Consider the following 12919-nt stretch of genomic DNA (forward strand, 5'->3'; position numbering starts at 1 on the left):
TTTTATATAATATAATAAACCTCGAAACGCGCGTCTTCGAGTATGGCACGAGCAATGGCAGTGTCTCTCGGCCCTTCATTTTTTTTTTCTTTAAATTAGTTATGATATGAACATGAATGTACAATCTATATATTATACAAGGCAATTTACGTAAAGAATCTCTCCCATTTGCGTATGTGCGATTAATTCTCGCTGCTGCACATATCCAATCCCAAAAAAAAAACTGATGAGTTTATTATTTGCAAAATAAACATCAAATATAATCCGATCCGTCCACTTATTGTCGTCTCCAACGTCTGAACGAAAAACCAAAAAAAAAAATCTTTCCATTTTCATGTCCATCTTTTCTCCTTTCTTTTTCTTTTTAAATCGATTAACTAATTTAATGAATATTCATAGGCAGTGCTTCTTTTCACGACGTATATAAATTATATACGTATATATATATATATGTATAAATCTATTTCAATACGCTTCTTCCTCTTTTTCTTCATTATTTGTTATTGTTTATTATTTGTTTCGTTTCTTTCTTATTTGTTCCTCTCTCTCGTATTCCTTTATAAACACATTGCTTTATTGCTAAACGATGAATATACCGAAATTCAACAGGATCCGTCGAAACAAAACAAAAAGCTCAACACGTCTCCTCCGTCTCTTCGTCCATTTCGAAATCGGCCAGGTAGAATTCCTCGTCGTCAGGATCTTCCGTCAATGACACGCTAAGCTCATTCTGCAACAGAAGATATAAGATAACATCAGTTTCGTACATTTCTTTATGTATTAATTGCATTCAATTGTAATTGTATACTTTGGAGATAATTTAACAGCATAAAACACTAGATGTAGTCTCGACAAACGATTGCCAATATATTTCGTTACTAACTTCTACTATATTTGAATCTCTTCGTATATAAGTGACGGCTGTGCAAGGTAAGGTGGCAGATAATATACAAAGAATAATTTGGACATTATTTTGTCTGGAATGTAAAGTATAAAGTTTATAAACTTATTAAACATAAGTTATGTGTGGTTTTTTACACAAACAACCATCCTCATAGCTCTTTGAAATGTGTGTACGTAATTTCCACCACTGGGGTGTTTTGTCTAGTTTGAGAATAAAAAATGATGTATATGATGATGGCATAGCCCAATGCAGTTTTACGGAAATTTAAAGAAAGTTTTAGAGAAATTTAGAAGAAAAAATTACATAAAAATAATGAAATTGACGAAGACATTGAAGAAAAGTCAGATGATGAGCAGCAAGAAAATGAAGATGAACGACAAAACACACGACCATACACAGTTTCTGTGAATGACATCAGATATGATAGTCTTGGTCATTGGTCAATACTGCTAGGTGACCATGAACAACTTCGTATACTTGCAGGATGTACCCCACAATTAGAAACCATAAGTCCATATTAGTTTCAATATTACCTTGTGTATTAATAATTTATTATCCACTGATAATTTCGACCTTTTCACTAATAACCAGTAAACATTTATTTCTAAATATTGCCTGAATGTGATCTTTCCAAATAACGAAGAAATGTCTGAGCTAAGAACTAAGAAAAAAATGTAGAAAAAAGTGGAAAAACTGTATTTGTAAGGTATAGAAAGGAACAGTACAAATTCCAAGTTTAGCTTCTATTAACATTTCATTATCGCTATACCATTATTATGTAACAAAGAAAAATGCAGTTGTTACCATTGTTGAGGGCACCGATAAAAATGCATTTGTTTTCCCCTTTTCCGTTATGTACAGACTTTTACGAGAGGTTGACTATAAAAATAAATGAAGCGCTCTTATGGACGATTGAGGACTTCCTTCTACTACTTTACCTAGTTTACCCTAGTTTTCAGCGCGTTTATTAACAACGCGCACCAATTTGCTGAGTCATACAATAAGAATTCGCACTCTGAATTCAAGCAAGAAGATGAACTAATTTCATTTTATCATCATTTTATTTTATATCGAAATATAAGTTTTTTGTTTCAGTGATTATCAACCATGATGGTGTATCGTACTGTGAGATGATGAATTAATTTTTATAGGTTCAAGTGTGCCTTGAAATAACAAACTTAAATATGTAATCTGATAATAACCTGTAGTTATAGATAATTCATTAAAACTTTTCCATTGGAAATCCAAATTATTCTACAATTTATTGTAATTATAGTAGCAATTAATTGTAAAATGTATGATCTGAAATAATCTGAAATTGGTGTTAGGTCATTCGTGCACGTTTCATCCTTGATTTTCTTTTAAAATATAAAATGTATCGAACGACTAAATTGAAGTGAAGCTAACGTTTCCTTCTGGAAACAACTTAAATATTCCTCGCAATTTCAACGAATTTATCGATTTCAGAGCTTCAATTTAAGGCTTTAAAAATCAATAATATGTCAAAGCTATTTTGTACTAGTTATTGTTATTTGATTACTATTTCTTATTGTATCTGCATTGGAGATGTTTATTATCGAGATGATTGATGAGGTCAAATAATATATACTTTTTTTTCGTTTGAAATTAAATGGTTTTCGACGTGATCTCGACGATAAATCACAGAGATAAATGGAAAGTTTGCGGCAATTAATTTTGTATTTTAGAGGTACTCGTTTGATCGTCGATAAAAGCGACGACTGTCAGAATTCGAATGTGATATTGCAATATTGAAGATCGCACTCGCAGCTGACATAACATAGGTGCTTGATTCGAGCATCTATATTTATCCAACAACCTTTATCGCACTCGAAGTATTATATTTTTTTTATATTATTTTTACATTTTTATGCACACTGTTAGACTGAAAATCTTTTAGATGTGATAATACATATTTGGAATACAGTTTACGTTATCTAAAATTGTAGGAAATTCCACTATTGGTTCATAATTAGTTCGTTTGCGTAGATGTGGAGGGAAATTGAACCGCAAATTATGATTCACGGGAAATAATTGAGTTAATATACCTCGAGTTGCAGCCGCTCAACAAGTCTCCGTCTATCAGTTTTCAGCTGATCCACCTCTTCCGCCCTTTTGGCACTTCGAATTCCCGACATCTCCAGCAAAGCCAGATGCGCATCCTTCTCGCTGATTGCGGCCTCGAGCGCTTCCCTCCTGCAAATCGAAAGTAATCAAAGTAATTCATTTCAAAATTATTCCTCTCAATCATCGTCGCTCACTTCATGTCGGCTAACTCGTGCAGCTGGTGCTTCCGCTCCTTCACCAATTGACCGAAACGCGATTGAAGAGAATGCATCTTGAGAAGCGTTGGTCTGCAGGAATGGCATCGTAACGCCTGTGCCGTTTGTATCGAAACCAAACGCTGCTCCAATTTTGCAACCTTAAATTTGGACATTATTGATGAAGACAATTTTTCTGTGATAAATTTGCAAAATTCATAAATCGTTTAACGACTGATGAATTTATACCTTCTCGACGACGCGCTGTCTCTTCCTATCCTCCTCAGCTATATCCATGTCTCTCTGCTCTGCAATCTCCATGCTCTCCCTCAAAGCTTCCTCCAATTCCAAGACTCGAATCCTCTTCTCATCCAAAGCACCAAAAAGTTCTTCCAGCTTCTTACCATTATCGCTTGCAGTTACCTCCAGCTCTTTTATAGTATCCTCCTTCCTCTCCAATTTGGTGGTCAGTATTCCAATTTCGTTTCGATTCTCTTTCAGCGCGTCCTCGTACGATTCCACCGTGTCCATCAATTTAGAAATGTACGAGTCCTTGGTCTCTTCGTCACTTTCCTCGATCGTTTGTATTTCGGAATGCTGTTGTTTTACGAATGTGTGATGTACATATATTTATATATATATTTAGATAACAAAGCGGAAAATGTACAACATGTCAGAAATAATAAAGAAACGCTCAACGAAAATTAGTAATCATATTCCATTTGAGTGAGTGAGTGTAGTGTTTAAGGTATGTATGTGTCGAGTGTGTATGTGAGTGTGTATGTTTTTGTGTGTGTGTGTAAAGATTGATGGAAGGTTAAAGGTCTTTAGAAGAAGCTTTTCAGGAATCCGGCTGGACCAGCCTGAGATTATACAAATACATACGGATCCAATGTTAACGAGTTGTTAGAGGGATGCAAAAAGAGAAAGAAATTGTATTAGTACACGATTCAAGCTGAAGACGCTGATTAACAGTTTTATGATAATTTACCTCCTCCTTTTTTCTCTGCTCCTCTAGTTGCGCGTTGACCTGCTGCTGCGATTTCAGTTTTGATTGCGCCGCTTTAAGTGCCCTGCAAAATATTAACAAATAAAACATTAATAAACCTTACAAAATATTGGTATTTTGAAACTCTTACTGTTGTAGCTCCATGATGGTCTTCTCTTTAGTGTTTTGCTCCTCCTGACTCATCTGCACTAATTGAAGAAGCCTCTCCATTTCGCCTTCTTTCTGCTTGGCCTCGTCCATTGCCTTCTTGTAATTCTGCTCGGCCTGTGATAACTTCTTGTTCAGTTCTCCGGCCGCAGCTGCTCCTCCTCCAGCCTACAAAAATCCACAAATTGCTTAGAATAATCGTACAAAAATTGATTCAAGTACCTTTTTAAGCTGCGCTTCCAATTTATCCATTTGGTCTTTCCTCCTTCTCAGATCTTGATCCATCTCGTTGATGTGCTTCTCCTTCTCCAGCATCTGCTTGTGTTTGGAGTCCACTGTTTTCCGTTGTTCTTCGAACTGACGACGCTGCTCATCGAGCTGCTTCTTTTGTGCGATAATCTCTTCGTTCTGCTTCTGCGGCGCAACGTTGTTATGCATCTTCTTCGAAACTTCCATAAGTTCCATCTATAATTAGCAATATCATTAAGTATGTTGAAAGATGTCAATAATTATCAATTTAGAAATTATAATAAAATTAAAAGTAGGTCTGTTAGTGTAAAATAAAGTGTTAAAATAAAACGCAAATAATAAAATAATAATATGTTTCTTTTGATATATCATCGTTTTGTTTTATTATTCTAACTAAAATAAATAAATAAAAGTTTGATGTGTTGTAGTGAGTTCTAGTGTATCTAACCTGATTCCGTTCCAGCTCTTGCACCAGCATTTCCAGTTGCGCCTGAAGACGATCCTTCTCTGTGTGGCTATTCTTTAGCTCTGCCTGTCCCTTTTCCAGCTCCTTCTTCAACCTGACCATTTCCTTGTCGTCCTGCTGTGGATGTATACCGCCTTTCTGGTATTGAGCCATCTGCTGAAGCTGTTGTTGTAGCTGCTTCTCCATGACTTGGATGCGCTTTTGCAGCTCCTGAGCGGCTTTTTCAGCTTGATCCGCTCGAGTTGTCTCTGTTTCGACCACTTTACGCCACTGCTCCAATTCGTTGTCGCCTCTGGCACCAGTTTCTTGCAGACGTTTCTCGGCTTTGTCAGCTCTTTGCCTGTGGTTGTCGCGCTCCTTCTGGATGTTAGCAAGCTGCTGCTGGAGTTTCTGAATTTCTCTATCCCTATTCTCGAGCATCTCCTTGGTGCCCCTCTCGACGTCCTGAGACATTCGCTTCTGTTCATTCTTGAGTCTTGTCACTTCGGCCTTTTGCCTTTCTAAATCTGTTTCGCTCTGATTGAGCTCCTGTTGGAATTTCATCAGCATATCTTGGGACTTCTCCAGTTGCATCACCAATTGATCACGTTCCATGGTCAGCTGCTTGATGTCTGCTTCGTATTTGACGATTTGCTTTTCAACAGAATCTCCTTGTCTACCCTGCTTGTCTAGCATCGAGGCGATCTTTTCGCGTTCTCTGGAAGCTTGGGCTAATTCTTGTTGCAGCTTAACGATAGTATCTTGAGCCCTGTGATCGATGGTTCTACGTTGCGAGTCCATTCCACTACGAACCTGCTGCACTTCTGCATGCAGCACGTCTCTCTCCTGTTCTAGCGTTTTCCATTCGATCTTCTCCCTTTCGATCCTCTCGTGCATTCGTGTCAGTTCATTAGCCATGTGTTCGAACTCGATTTTCGTGGCTTCGTTCGTCTCTAAAGCCTTTGCAAGATGAATCTGGGATTTTTCGAGCTCCTGGGCCAATCTACCTGCCTCCAGTTCTGTAGCATCTCGAGCTTGTATCGCCTTTTCCAATTTTTCCTTCAAACGTTCCACCTCTAACCTTTCATCCGATCTGACCTTATCCGCGGCCAAAGTTTGTCTTCTCTCCGTTTGTGCCAATTCCACGCGCAACTTTTCATTTTCCTTCTCCAATTTTTCCATTTGCAGTTTGAGCTTTTCGTGCCGATCTCTGAGCTTCTCGCATTCAATGACTGCCCTTTCCAATTCGTGACGCTGTTTGTCTTGTCCTCCCGAGACTTTGGATACTTCGGCCCTGGCCAAATCAAGTTGCATTGTTAACTCGTGCAACTTGGTTTCGAGCTGTTCAATCGTGTTAACGCTTCTTTGCAATTCATCCCTCAGTCTGTCAGTTTCAGCCGATTTTTCCTTCTCCTCGTACTGGTATTTACCGCGACTGGTCTCGGCTAAAGCCAGATCCTTCCTCGATCTATCCAATTCCGTTAAGGTCTTATCCAATCGTTCTCTCAATCTATCCACTTCGGCTCTGAGCCTATCATTATCCTCCTTGGTTCTCTCATCTCTGTCGTACTTTGAATATCTGCTCGCGGCTGTCGTGGTGCTTTCGCGCAGAGAATCGTACTCCCCGACGACTTTTCTAAACTCATTCTGCAGAGTATCGTGCTTATCTCTGATCTTCTCCACTTCGATTGAAAGACGCGTCGCCTCTTCCTGCGCCTTCTCGTAACTGGCTTGAGCCTTGTTACCTTGAATGTGTGATCTTTCCAATTCGTACTGCAATCTCTCGTTCTCCGATTGCAACTTGTCCTTTTCCGTTTGCAATCTTCGACACTCCAATTGAGCTTTCTCGTATCTCTCTCTCACCATCTCCATGTCCATGCCAAGTCTACCCAATTCCTCCTTCGACTTTTCTTCCATCTCCTTTGTACGGGCCAATTGCATTTGCGCTCTGTCGTGCATCTCCTGCAATCGCTGATATTCTTCCTGCAGTTTTCTTTGATCCTCTCGCGATTTTGTCTGCAACATTTGCTGCTTCTCCACTTCAATCTCGAACCGATCCTTGTCTGCTTGAATCGTCTCCAATTTGTTTTGTAGTCTGTACAGATCGCTCTGCGATCTACGATAAAACAGAAATAAACAAACATAAGATATCGACGCTCACTCGCCAAACTATTTAACCCAAGTACGTACCTATCGTATTTTTCCAACAACTTATTGAATTCCTTGTTGAGATTTTCGCGTTCATCCATGATCTTTTGCGTGGAATACATGGATTTATCAAGTTTCTCTTTCAATAATTCAATTTCGTTAATAGCATCGTCTCTCTCTATCTGTATCTTCTGCTGGAGCATGTGTGCCTTGTCCCATCTCTCCTTCAGTAGGTCGAGCTCAGTCTCGATATCTGCTTTTTCTCTTTGCGCTTTAGCAACTTGGCTTAGCTGTATTTCAAGACGTTCTTTAATCTTATCGCACTCTTCCTGAAAACTTTCCTTTTCCTTCTGGAGCCTAGTCACCGCAATCTACAACGCCCAATTTTAGACCACGTGAACAAGTGCGAGATACACAACCAGAAGAGTATTATTAGTATTATAGGATTATGATTATTGATTAGTTGATTGTTATGATGATTATTATTATTATTATTAATGTTATTAATATATTATTGTTACCATAATTATTATTAGTAATTATTATGAGAGTGTATATATATAAATGAGTAGTATATATTATTATTGTTATTATTATTACCTGTGACTTTTCGTACTTATCTCTAAGACGATCTGCTTCTAGATGTGCGGTATCTTTGTCCTTCTGTAATCGAGCAGATTGCCCTAGAGCCTTGTCCAATTGCGATTGGACATTCTCTAAAGCGTACTCTTGTTTTTCTTTTTCTAGTTGTATCTGCGGTTCGGAAAAGGAATTGTGAATTATATTGTGATGCGTGTGAATGACTACTGAATATTGCGTATTGCTTTACCCTGCGTGCTTCCGCCAATGCTTTGTCGAGCCTCTCTTGCATTTTGTCGACATCGGTCTGAGCTTTGTCCAAGGCATTTTGCAGCTTGTCCTGCTGCGACTGGGCCTTTGCCAAGGTCGCCTGTGAGCGCTCCAGCTCTTCCCTGGCCTTCTCGAGGTCCGCCGTAGAACGATCTTTGTCGGCGTGAAGACGAGCCATAGTAGACTGCGCCCGTTCCATCTCCTCTCGTAGACTTCCCTGCTCTTGATGAGAATTCTCCAGGCGTGCCTTGAGGCGGTATACTTCCCCCTGAGACTTTTCCAGTTTCTCCTGCAGAGCCATTGCCTCTGTCTTTGCACGTTCGTTGTCGGCTTGGGTCACCCTCAACTCTGCCTGGCATCGTCTCAGTTCGGCCGAGGTCTTGTCCGAACGATCATAAGTGCTCGTATCGAACTCCTGCGACCTGCTAAGAGCGCTTCTGCTAAACGACGATGAGAGTTGAGCCCTATCCAGATCCGATTTGAGTCTTTCGTTCTCCAACTCTAAACGTGCCAATCTCTGCCTCGCTTGCTCCCAATCGGCACCGCTTCTTCCCACCTCAACACTGAACTTATCAAGCTCTGCCTTCGACTTGCCCAGCTCCGATTGGGAACTCTCCAGCTTCGTCTCCAATCTATCCCGATCACCCTGGGCACGCTCCAACCTTACGCTGAGCTTCTCTACTTCACTGTTCAGAGCGTGCAGCTTCATCTTGTATTCGGCAATCTCTCTTTCGTGCAATTCCCGTTCTTCTGCCTTCTCCTGCTCGGCCCGATCTCTTTGTTCTCTCAGCTGATTCATCTGCTTCTCTTTATCACCGATTGCTTCCTCAAGAGATGAAAGGGCACCCTCCGATGAGCAGTGGTGAGCCTGCATTGCGTTCAAACGGGCTCGCGCCATATCCACTTGGTTGTCTTTCTCTTTCAACAAATCCTCCAAATTCTCTACCTGTGTTATTAATAACCATTATCATATTCCGAATTCGATCACTTTGGAACACTCACAAAATATATAATAAACAAACAAACAAAAAACATAATGTGCGAGATAATTTGGGAATATCAAGTGATTTAGAAGTTCGTGCGTTTTCATATTACGGTATTTTTCGGAAAATAAGACACACTTTTTAATGTAAAAAAATCGAATCAGAAACGAGTATGTCTTTTTATGCGAAAATGACGGTATCTTATTCTCATTTAATTAGTGTATTCCGTATTCCTATTGGAGATCATCAAAACCTACATTTTAAAATAAACTAAATAACCAAGATAAATTAATTAATGTTCTTGATTTTGTATATCTTGAAGAAACTCTTCAAAATTAACATTTCAGAATAAATGTAACATTAATTAATTACTTTTCAGAAAACACACTGCACCATATTAAGAATATGTGGGAATGAATGCGATTTATTCCTTAAATCATATTGTACCTCTTCAAATCGCATAGTTTAGTTTATCATAAATTTGAAAAAAAATCCAGATAAATCAATTAGTTGAGAAATTGATATTGAGGGTTCTAAATTCGATCAAATTTAGGTAAAAATTATATTGGTAAGGTTGGGAACGAATCGCGATCTTCACGATTTCGGTACAACAAAAACTTTGTTAGACACGTTTATCCTATTACACACAACTAGACATAAATCAATTATTATAATATCAATGCTACAATATTATTTATATAGAATATTGCGAGAGTGAAGAGAAAGATGGTTGCAAGCGTTGCGTTGCTTTCTAAGGGGTGGATTTAACATTTAGAAGCATGTGGTTAGATGCAGGGTAACATTTAGTAAGTATTAGTTATTAGTAACATTTAAGAGTGAATAACAAAGCTTTAGTTGTTTGCGAATTTGTTCGAATTGTACATGAAGTGCACGATGCATCGATGTTGATTGATGCCTAATGAAAATGTAAGATAAATAAAGAAAATGGTAGAACTAAGAGTTGATTCGTAGCATGATACAAATATATACAAGGTAGAACAATGTAGAAGATGGTTCAAGTTCAAGTGATTGAAAGCGTAGCTTGTATATTTGTATCATGGATTCGTTGAAGGAAGAGGAAGTGAAGGTAAATTTACCTTGCGCTGAAGGACATTAATTTTTCTGTCCTTGATGTCCATGTGCTCCCTCATCTCTGCAATTTCGGAGCCGGCACGCTGCCGTTCCTGCGTGAACTGCTGCGTCTTCTTCTCGATGTGCCTGTTCTTTTCGTCCAGCCTGGATCGAAGCTCGTCGACGTCAGCCTGCAACATGTTGTAGTGTTCCTCCTTGGCGCAAAGGGACTCCTTCAGAACGGCGATGTGACGCTGGTAGTCCTGGTGCTGCTCCTCGAGAGTCTTCATCTTGGCACTCATTGCGAGGATCTCCTGGTCCCGACGTTGAATCTCCACCCGGAACTCGTCGAGCTGCACACAGGAGCGAATGCATGCACTACCCATGCAGGACACATGCGTGCCGAGAGACAGTGAGGTGGTAAAACGGTCAGCACTAAGCGGCCGGAGAGTCTTTACAATTAGTTACAGTATGCCAAGTACTGAACCATCCTTCCCGAACTGAACATCGTTCAACAGAAAACTTACTTGTCGCTTATAGGGAGTGGAGGAGTCCTGAGGTGCGTTTGAACCACCAAGACGTTCCACTTCGTTTTCCAACAAGTGCACTTCCCGTTCTAGAGTCGCTATTCTAGCGTCCTTTGTGTCCAGCAGCACTCGGACCGTGCTGCTGGAGGGCGAAGGAACCATTTCCAGCTGTGACTGCAGCGTGCGCAACGTCTCGTTGGCCGCCCGCAGTTCCTGCACAAGGTTTCACAAAAATTTTCAACTTACACACCCCCTACCTACCTACCTTCGGCCGGCGCTTTACCACCACTCTCACCCTCATCTTCCTCACCTTCATCCAACACACTCGCACACTCATTCGACCAACTACGGCATCCATTTACGCAACATACACGCACCATCACCAACATTCTTTCTCGATCATATAATAATACCTGCTTCTGAGCCATCGCCTGCATCTGTTGGAACATTTGACGTTCCTCCTCTTTCCCTGGAACACACCGATTTCAACGAACGCATTAGATGGCATCACCCCAAGAAACCCAATATCTTTGACATTTAGCCGGGAACGAAACTAGCACCACTGTAACCATGTAAGACTCTGCTTTCCAAGACTCGCTTTTCACAACTCTTATATTTTTATACCAAAACAAACACGTGTATGTGCGATGAACGGAAACACCAAAAACTATATCTACAAAACATTTAGTCATAAATGCACAGTCAGGAGGATGATAGAAGTGAAAAGTAGAATTATAAGTTTGGTGCAAGAGATCAAGCATCTACTATATGTAAGTAAAGTAGTACTCGAACTTACCCATTCCTTTATTTTGCAGCATTTCAAGTAGCTTCTTGATGCTCTCGTCGCGCGCCTGCAGCGTCTGCTTCTGGGTCTCGATCCTCAGCTCCAATTCCTGCAAACCATCTTCCAATTCAAATCCGATTCTATTAATTTCCTAATATTCCATCACCTTTATGGTATCTCTCAATATGGCAATTTCTCTGGTCAGATGCTCATTCTCCTGATAAATGACCTCCATCTGCTGCTGCATCTCTATGCTCGGTCCTCTCATCCGCATCCTCAACTCCTCCTCCAACTGTCGAACCAACATGGCTTGTTTCTGCAAATAACACCAAACAGTTTAGACCACAGCTTCATAACTCAATATTTTAAGGAAGTTCGTTAATTTATGATATATTAGGGTGGAAAGACCTCGGTCGTTAGCCCTTTGGCCAGCCTATTAATATATTTTTTATTTTATGTATTTTTTCTTCTTCTGTATTGATGTTTGGCTAATAAATTATTATTATGATATATTATACCAATATTAATATCGTTTAAAAGGAATGTCATTTCCATCGAACAAAACTGTATAGAATGCAATTACTGCTTCAATAATTTCAGTTCGGAGAATATTTCATTAAAACCTGATTTTCGATTTAATTAAATCCATTTACATACTCAACTTCATTAACATCAAAGAAAAACATGCATATTTCTATTTATATAAAAAAAAAACTAAATATTATTTTAATAAATTAAAATGTGTATTCGTGCTTTTGCGTTTACGCGAGAATTTCGAGACCGGCGTTACGTTTTCATAACATGCGAATCGCAGTGCATAAAAAATGCGATTAAACGGCCGATTAACGAGTTCCCACTCGACATTGCGGATTCATTAATTTCGCTTCCGATAATAATAGCAATTATTGCTCGTATCGCGATTAACGTACGAGTCAATTGGATTGATTGCAAACGCAATTATGTAATGATGCCACCTCTCTCCGAAGATAAACAATTTGAGTAATCACCGCACGGTAAAACAATTGCTATAATTGATCGAAAGTGCAATAAGCTCAATGACATTCGCACGCTGTGATCTAATCTACGCATATCAGAATACATTCCATTTGAATTACGTTTATCTAACACTCTTTTTCATGTTATGTCCAGTGTTGTGTCATGTTTTGCATTGTGTTATGTTTTTGTCTGTAATCTAATCTATTGTTCAGTGTTATATCATGTTTTCACGTCCTGCATCGAACTGTGACAATATGATCCGTTTTGTATAACTTCATGGCTGATACTTTGTACTGATTCATGTCATATTCAATCTCACGTTATCTATTTCCTCAAGCCATCTCTCACGTCCTCATGTCATGTTTTATCTAATATCATTGTCCAGTCTAGTATTGAATGTCTTGTGCTCACACCCTTCCTCATACGAAACATGTTGAACAATCAGCCTTTTGGGAGGACTAAAATGTACTCGATTCGGTGCGTCATATTCATCATCCCTTGCTGCTAATAAACGATAACGCTTTTGCA

General features: G+C 39.4%; 2 protein-coding genes across 3 annotated transcripts in view; both read right to left on the reverse strand.

Moving 5' to 3' along the window:
- Positions 1-522: 522 nt before the first annotated feature.
- On the reverse strand, positions 523-3969 carry LOC108562854 (ELKS/Rab6-interacting/CAST family member 1-like). Its single transcript, XM_017921338.1, has 4 exons — positions 3433-3969; positions 3184-3344; positions 2971-3118; positions 523-730 (listed from the first exon to the last, which is right to left on the reverse strand). Exons 1-4 carry the CDS (start codon positions 3712-3714, stop codon positions 635-637), a joined length of 687 nt encoding a protein of 228 aa, XP_017776827.1. The 5' UTR covers positions 3715-3969; the 3' UTR covers positions 523-634.
- Positions 3970-3973: 4 nt separating this feature from the next.
- The window catches only part of LOC108562853 (myosin-9), a 36411-nt gene continuing 27465 nt past the window's right edge, over positions 3974-12919 (reverse strand). The window contains exons 2-14 of one of the 2 annotated variants that reach the window (XM_017921336.1): positions 11562-11711; positions 11408-11504; positions 11025-11080; positions 10612-10824; positions 10111-10437; positions 8011-8976; positions 7782-7934; positions 7224-7552; positions 5037-7149; positions 4562-4804; positions 4323-4507; positions 4175-4256; positions 3974-4046 (exon numbers count right to left, since the gene is read on the reverse strand). In XM_017921336.1, the coding sequence (XP_017776825.1) occupies positions 4011-4046; positions 4175-4256; positions 4323-4507; positions 4562-4804; positions 5037-7149; positions 7224-7552; positions 7782-7934; positions 8011-8976; positions 10111-10437; positions 10612-10824; positions 11025-11080; positions 11408-11504; positions 11562-11711 (4950 nt within the window). In that variant the 3' untranslated portion in view covers positions 3974-4010. The remainder of the gene's footprint in view (positions 4047-4174; positions 4257-4322; positions 4508-4561; positions 4805-5036; positions 7150-7223; positions 7553-7781; positions 7935-8010; positions 8977-10110; positions 10438-10611; positions 10825-11024; positions 11081-11407; positions 11505-11561; positions 11712-12919) is intronic. The other variant, XM_017921337.1, reaches the window with a different exon arrangement.

This window comes from Nicrophorus vespilloides, unplaced genomic scaffold (genome assembly GCF_001412225.1).
Source record: "Nicrophorus vespilloides isolate i.1.1-1 unplaced genomic scaffold, Nicve_v1.0, whole genome shotgun sequence".
In the NCBI taxonomy this organism is placed as follows: Eukaryota; Metazoa; Arthropoda; class Insecta; order Coleoptera; family Silphidae; genus Nicrophorus; species Nicrophorus vespilloides.

Coding starts and splice junctions, on each gene's coding strand:
- LOC108562854 (XM_017921338.1), bottom strand. CDS start 3,714: ATGGACACGGTGGAATCGTACGAGGACGCGCTGAAAGAGAATCGAAAC. Junction 3,345..3,432: donor GACAGCGCGTCGTCGAGAAG/GTATAAATTCAT, acceptor TCCAAATTTAAG/GTTGCAAAATTGGAGCAGCG. Junction 3,119..3,183: donor CACGAGTTAGCCGACATGAA/GTGAGCGACGAT, acceptor TTCGATTTGCAG/GAGGGAAGCGCTCGAGGCCG.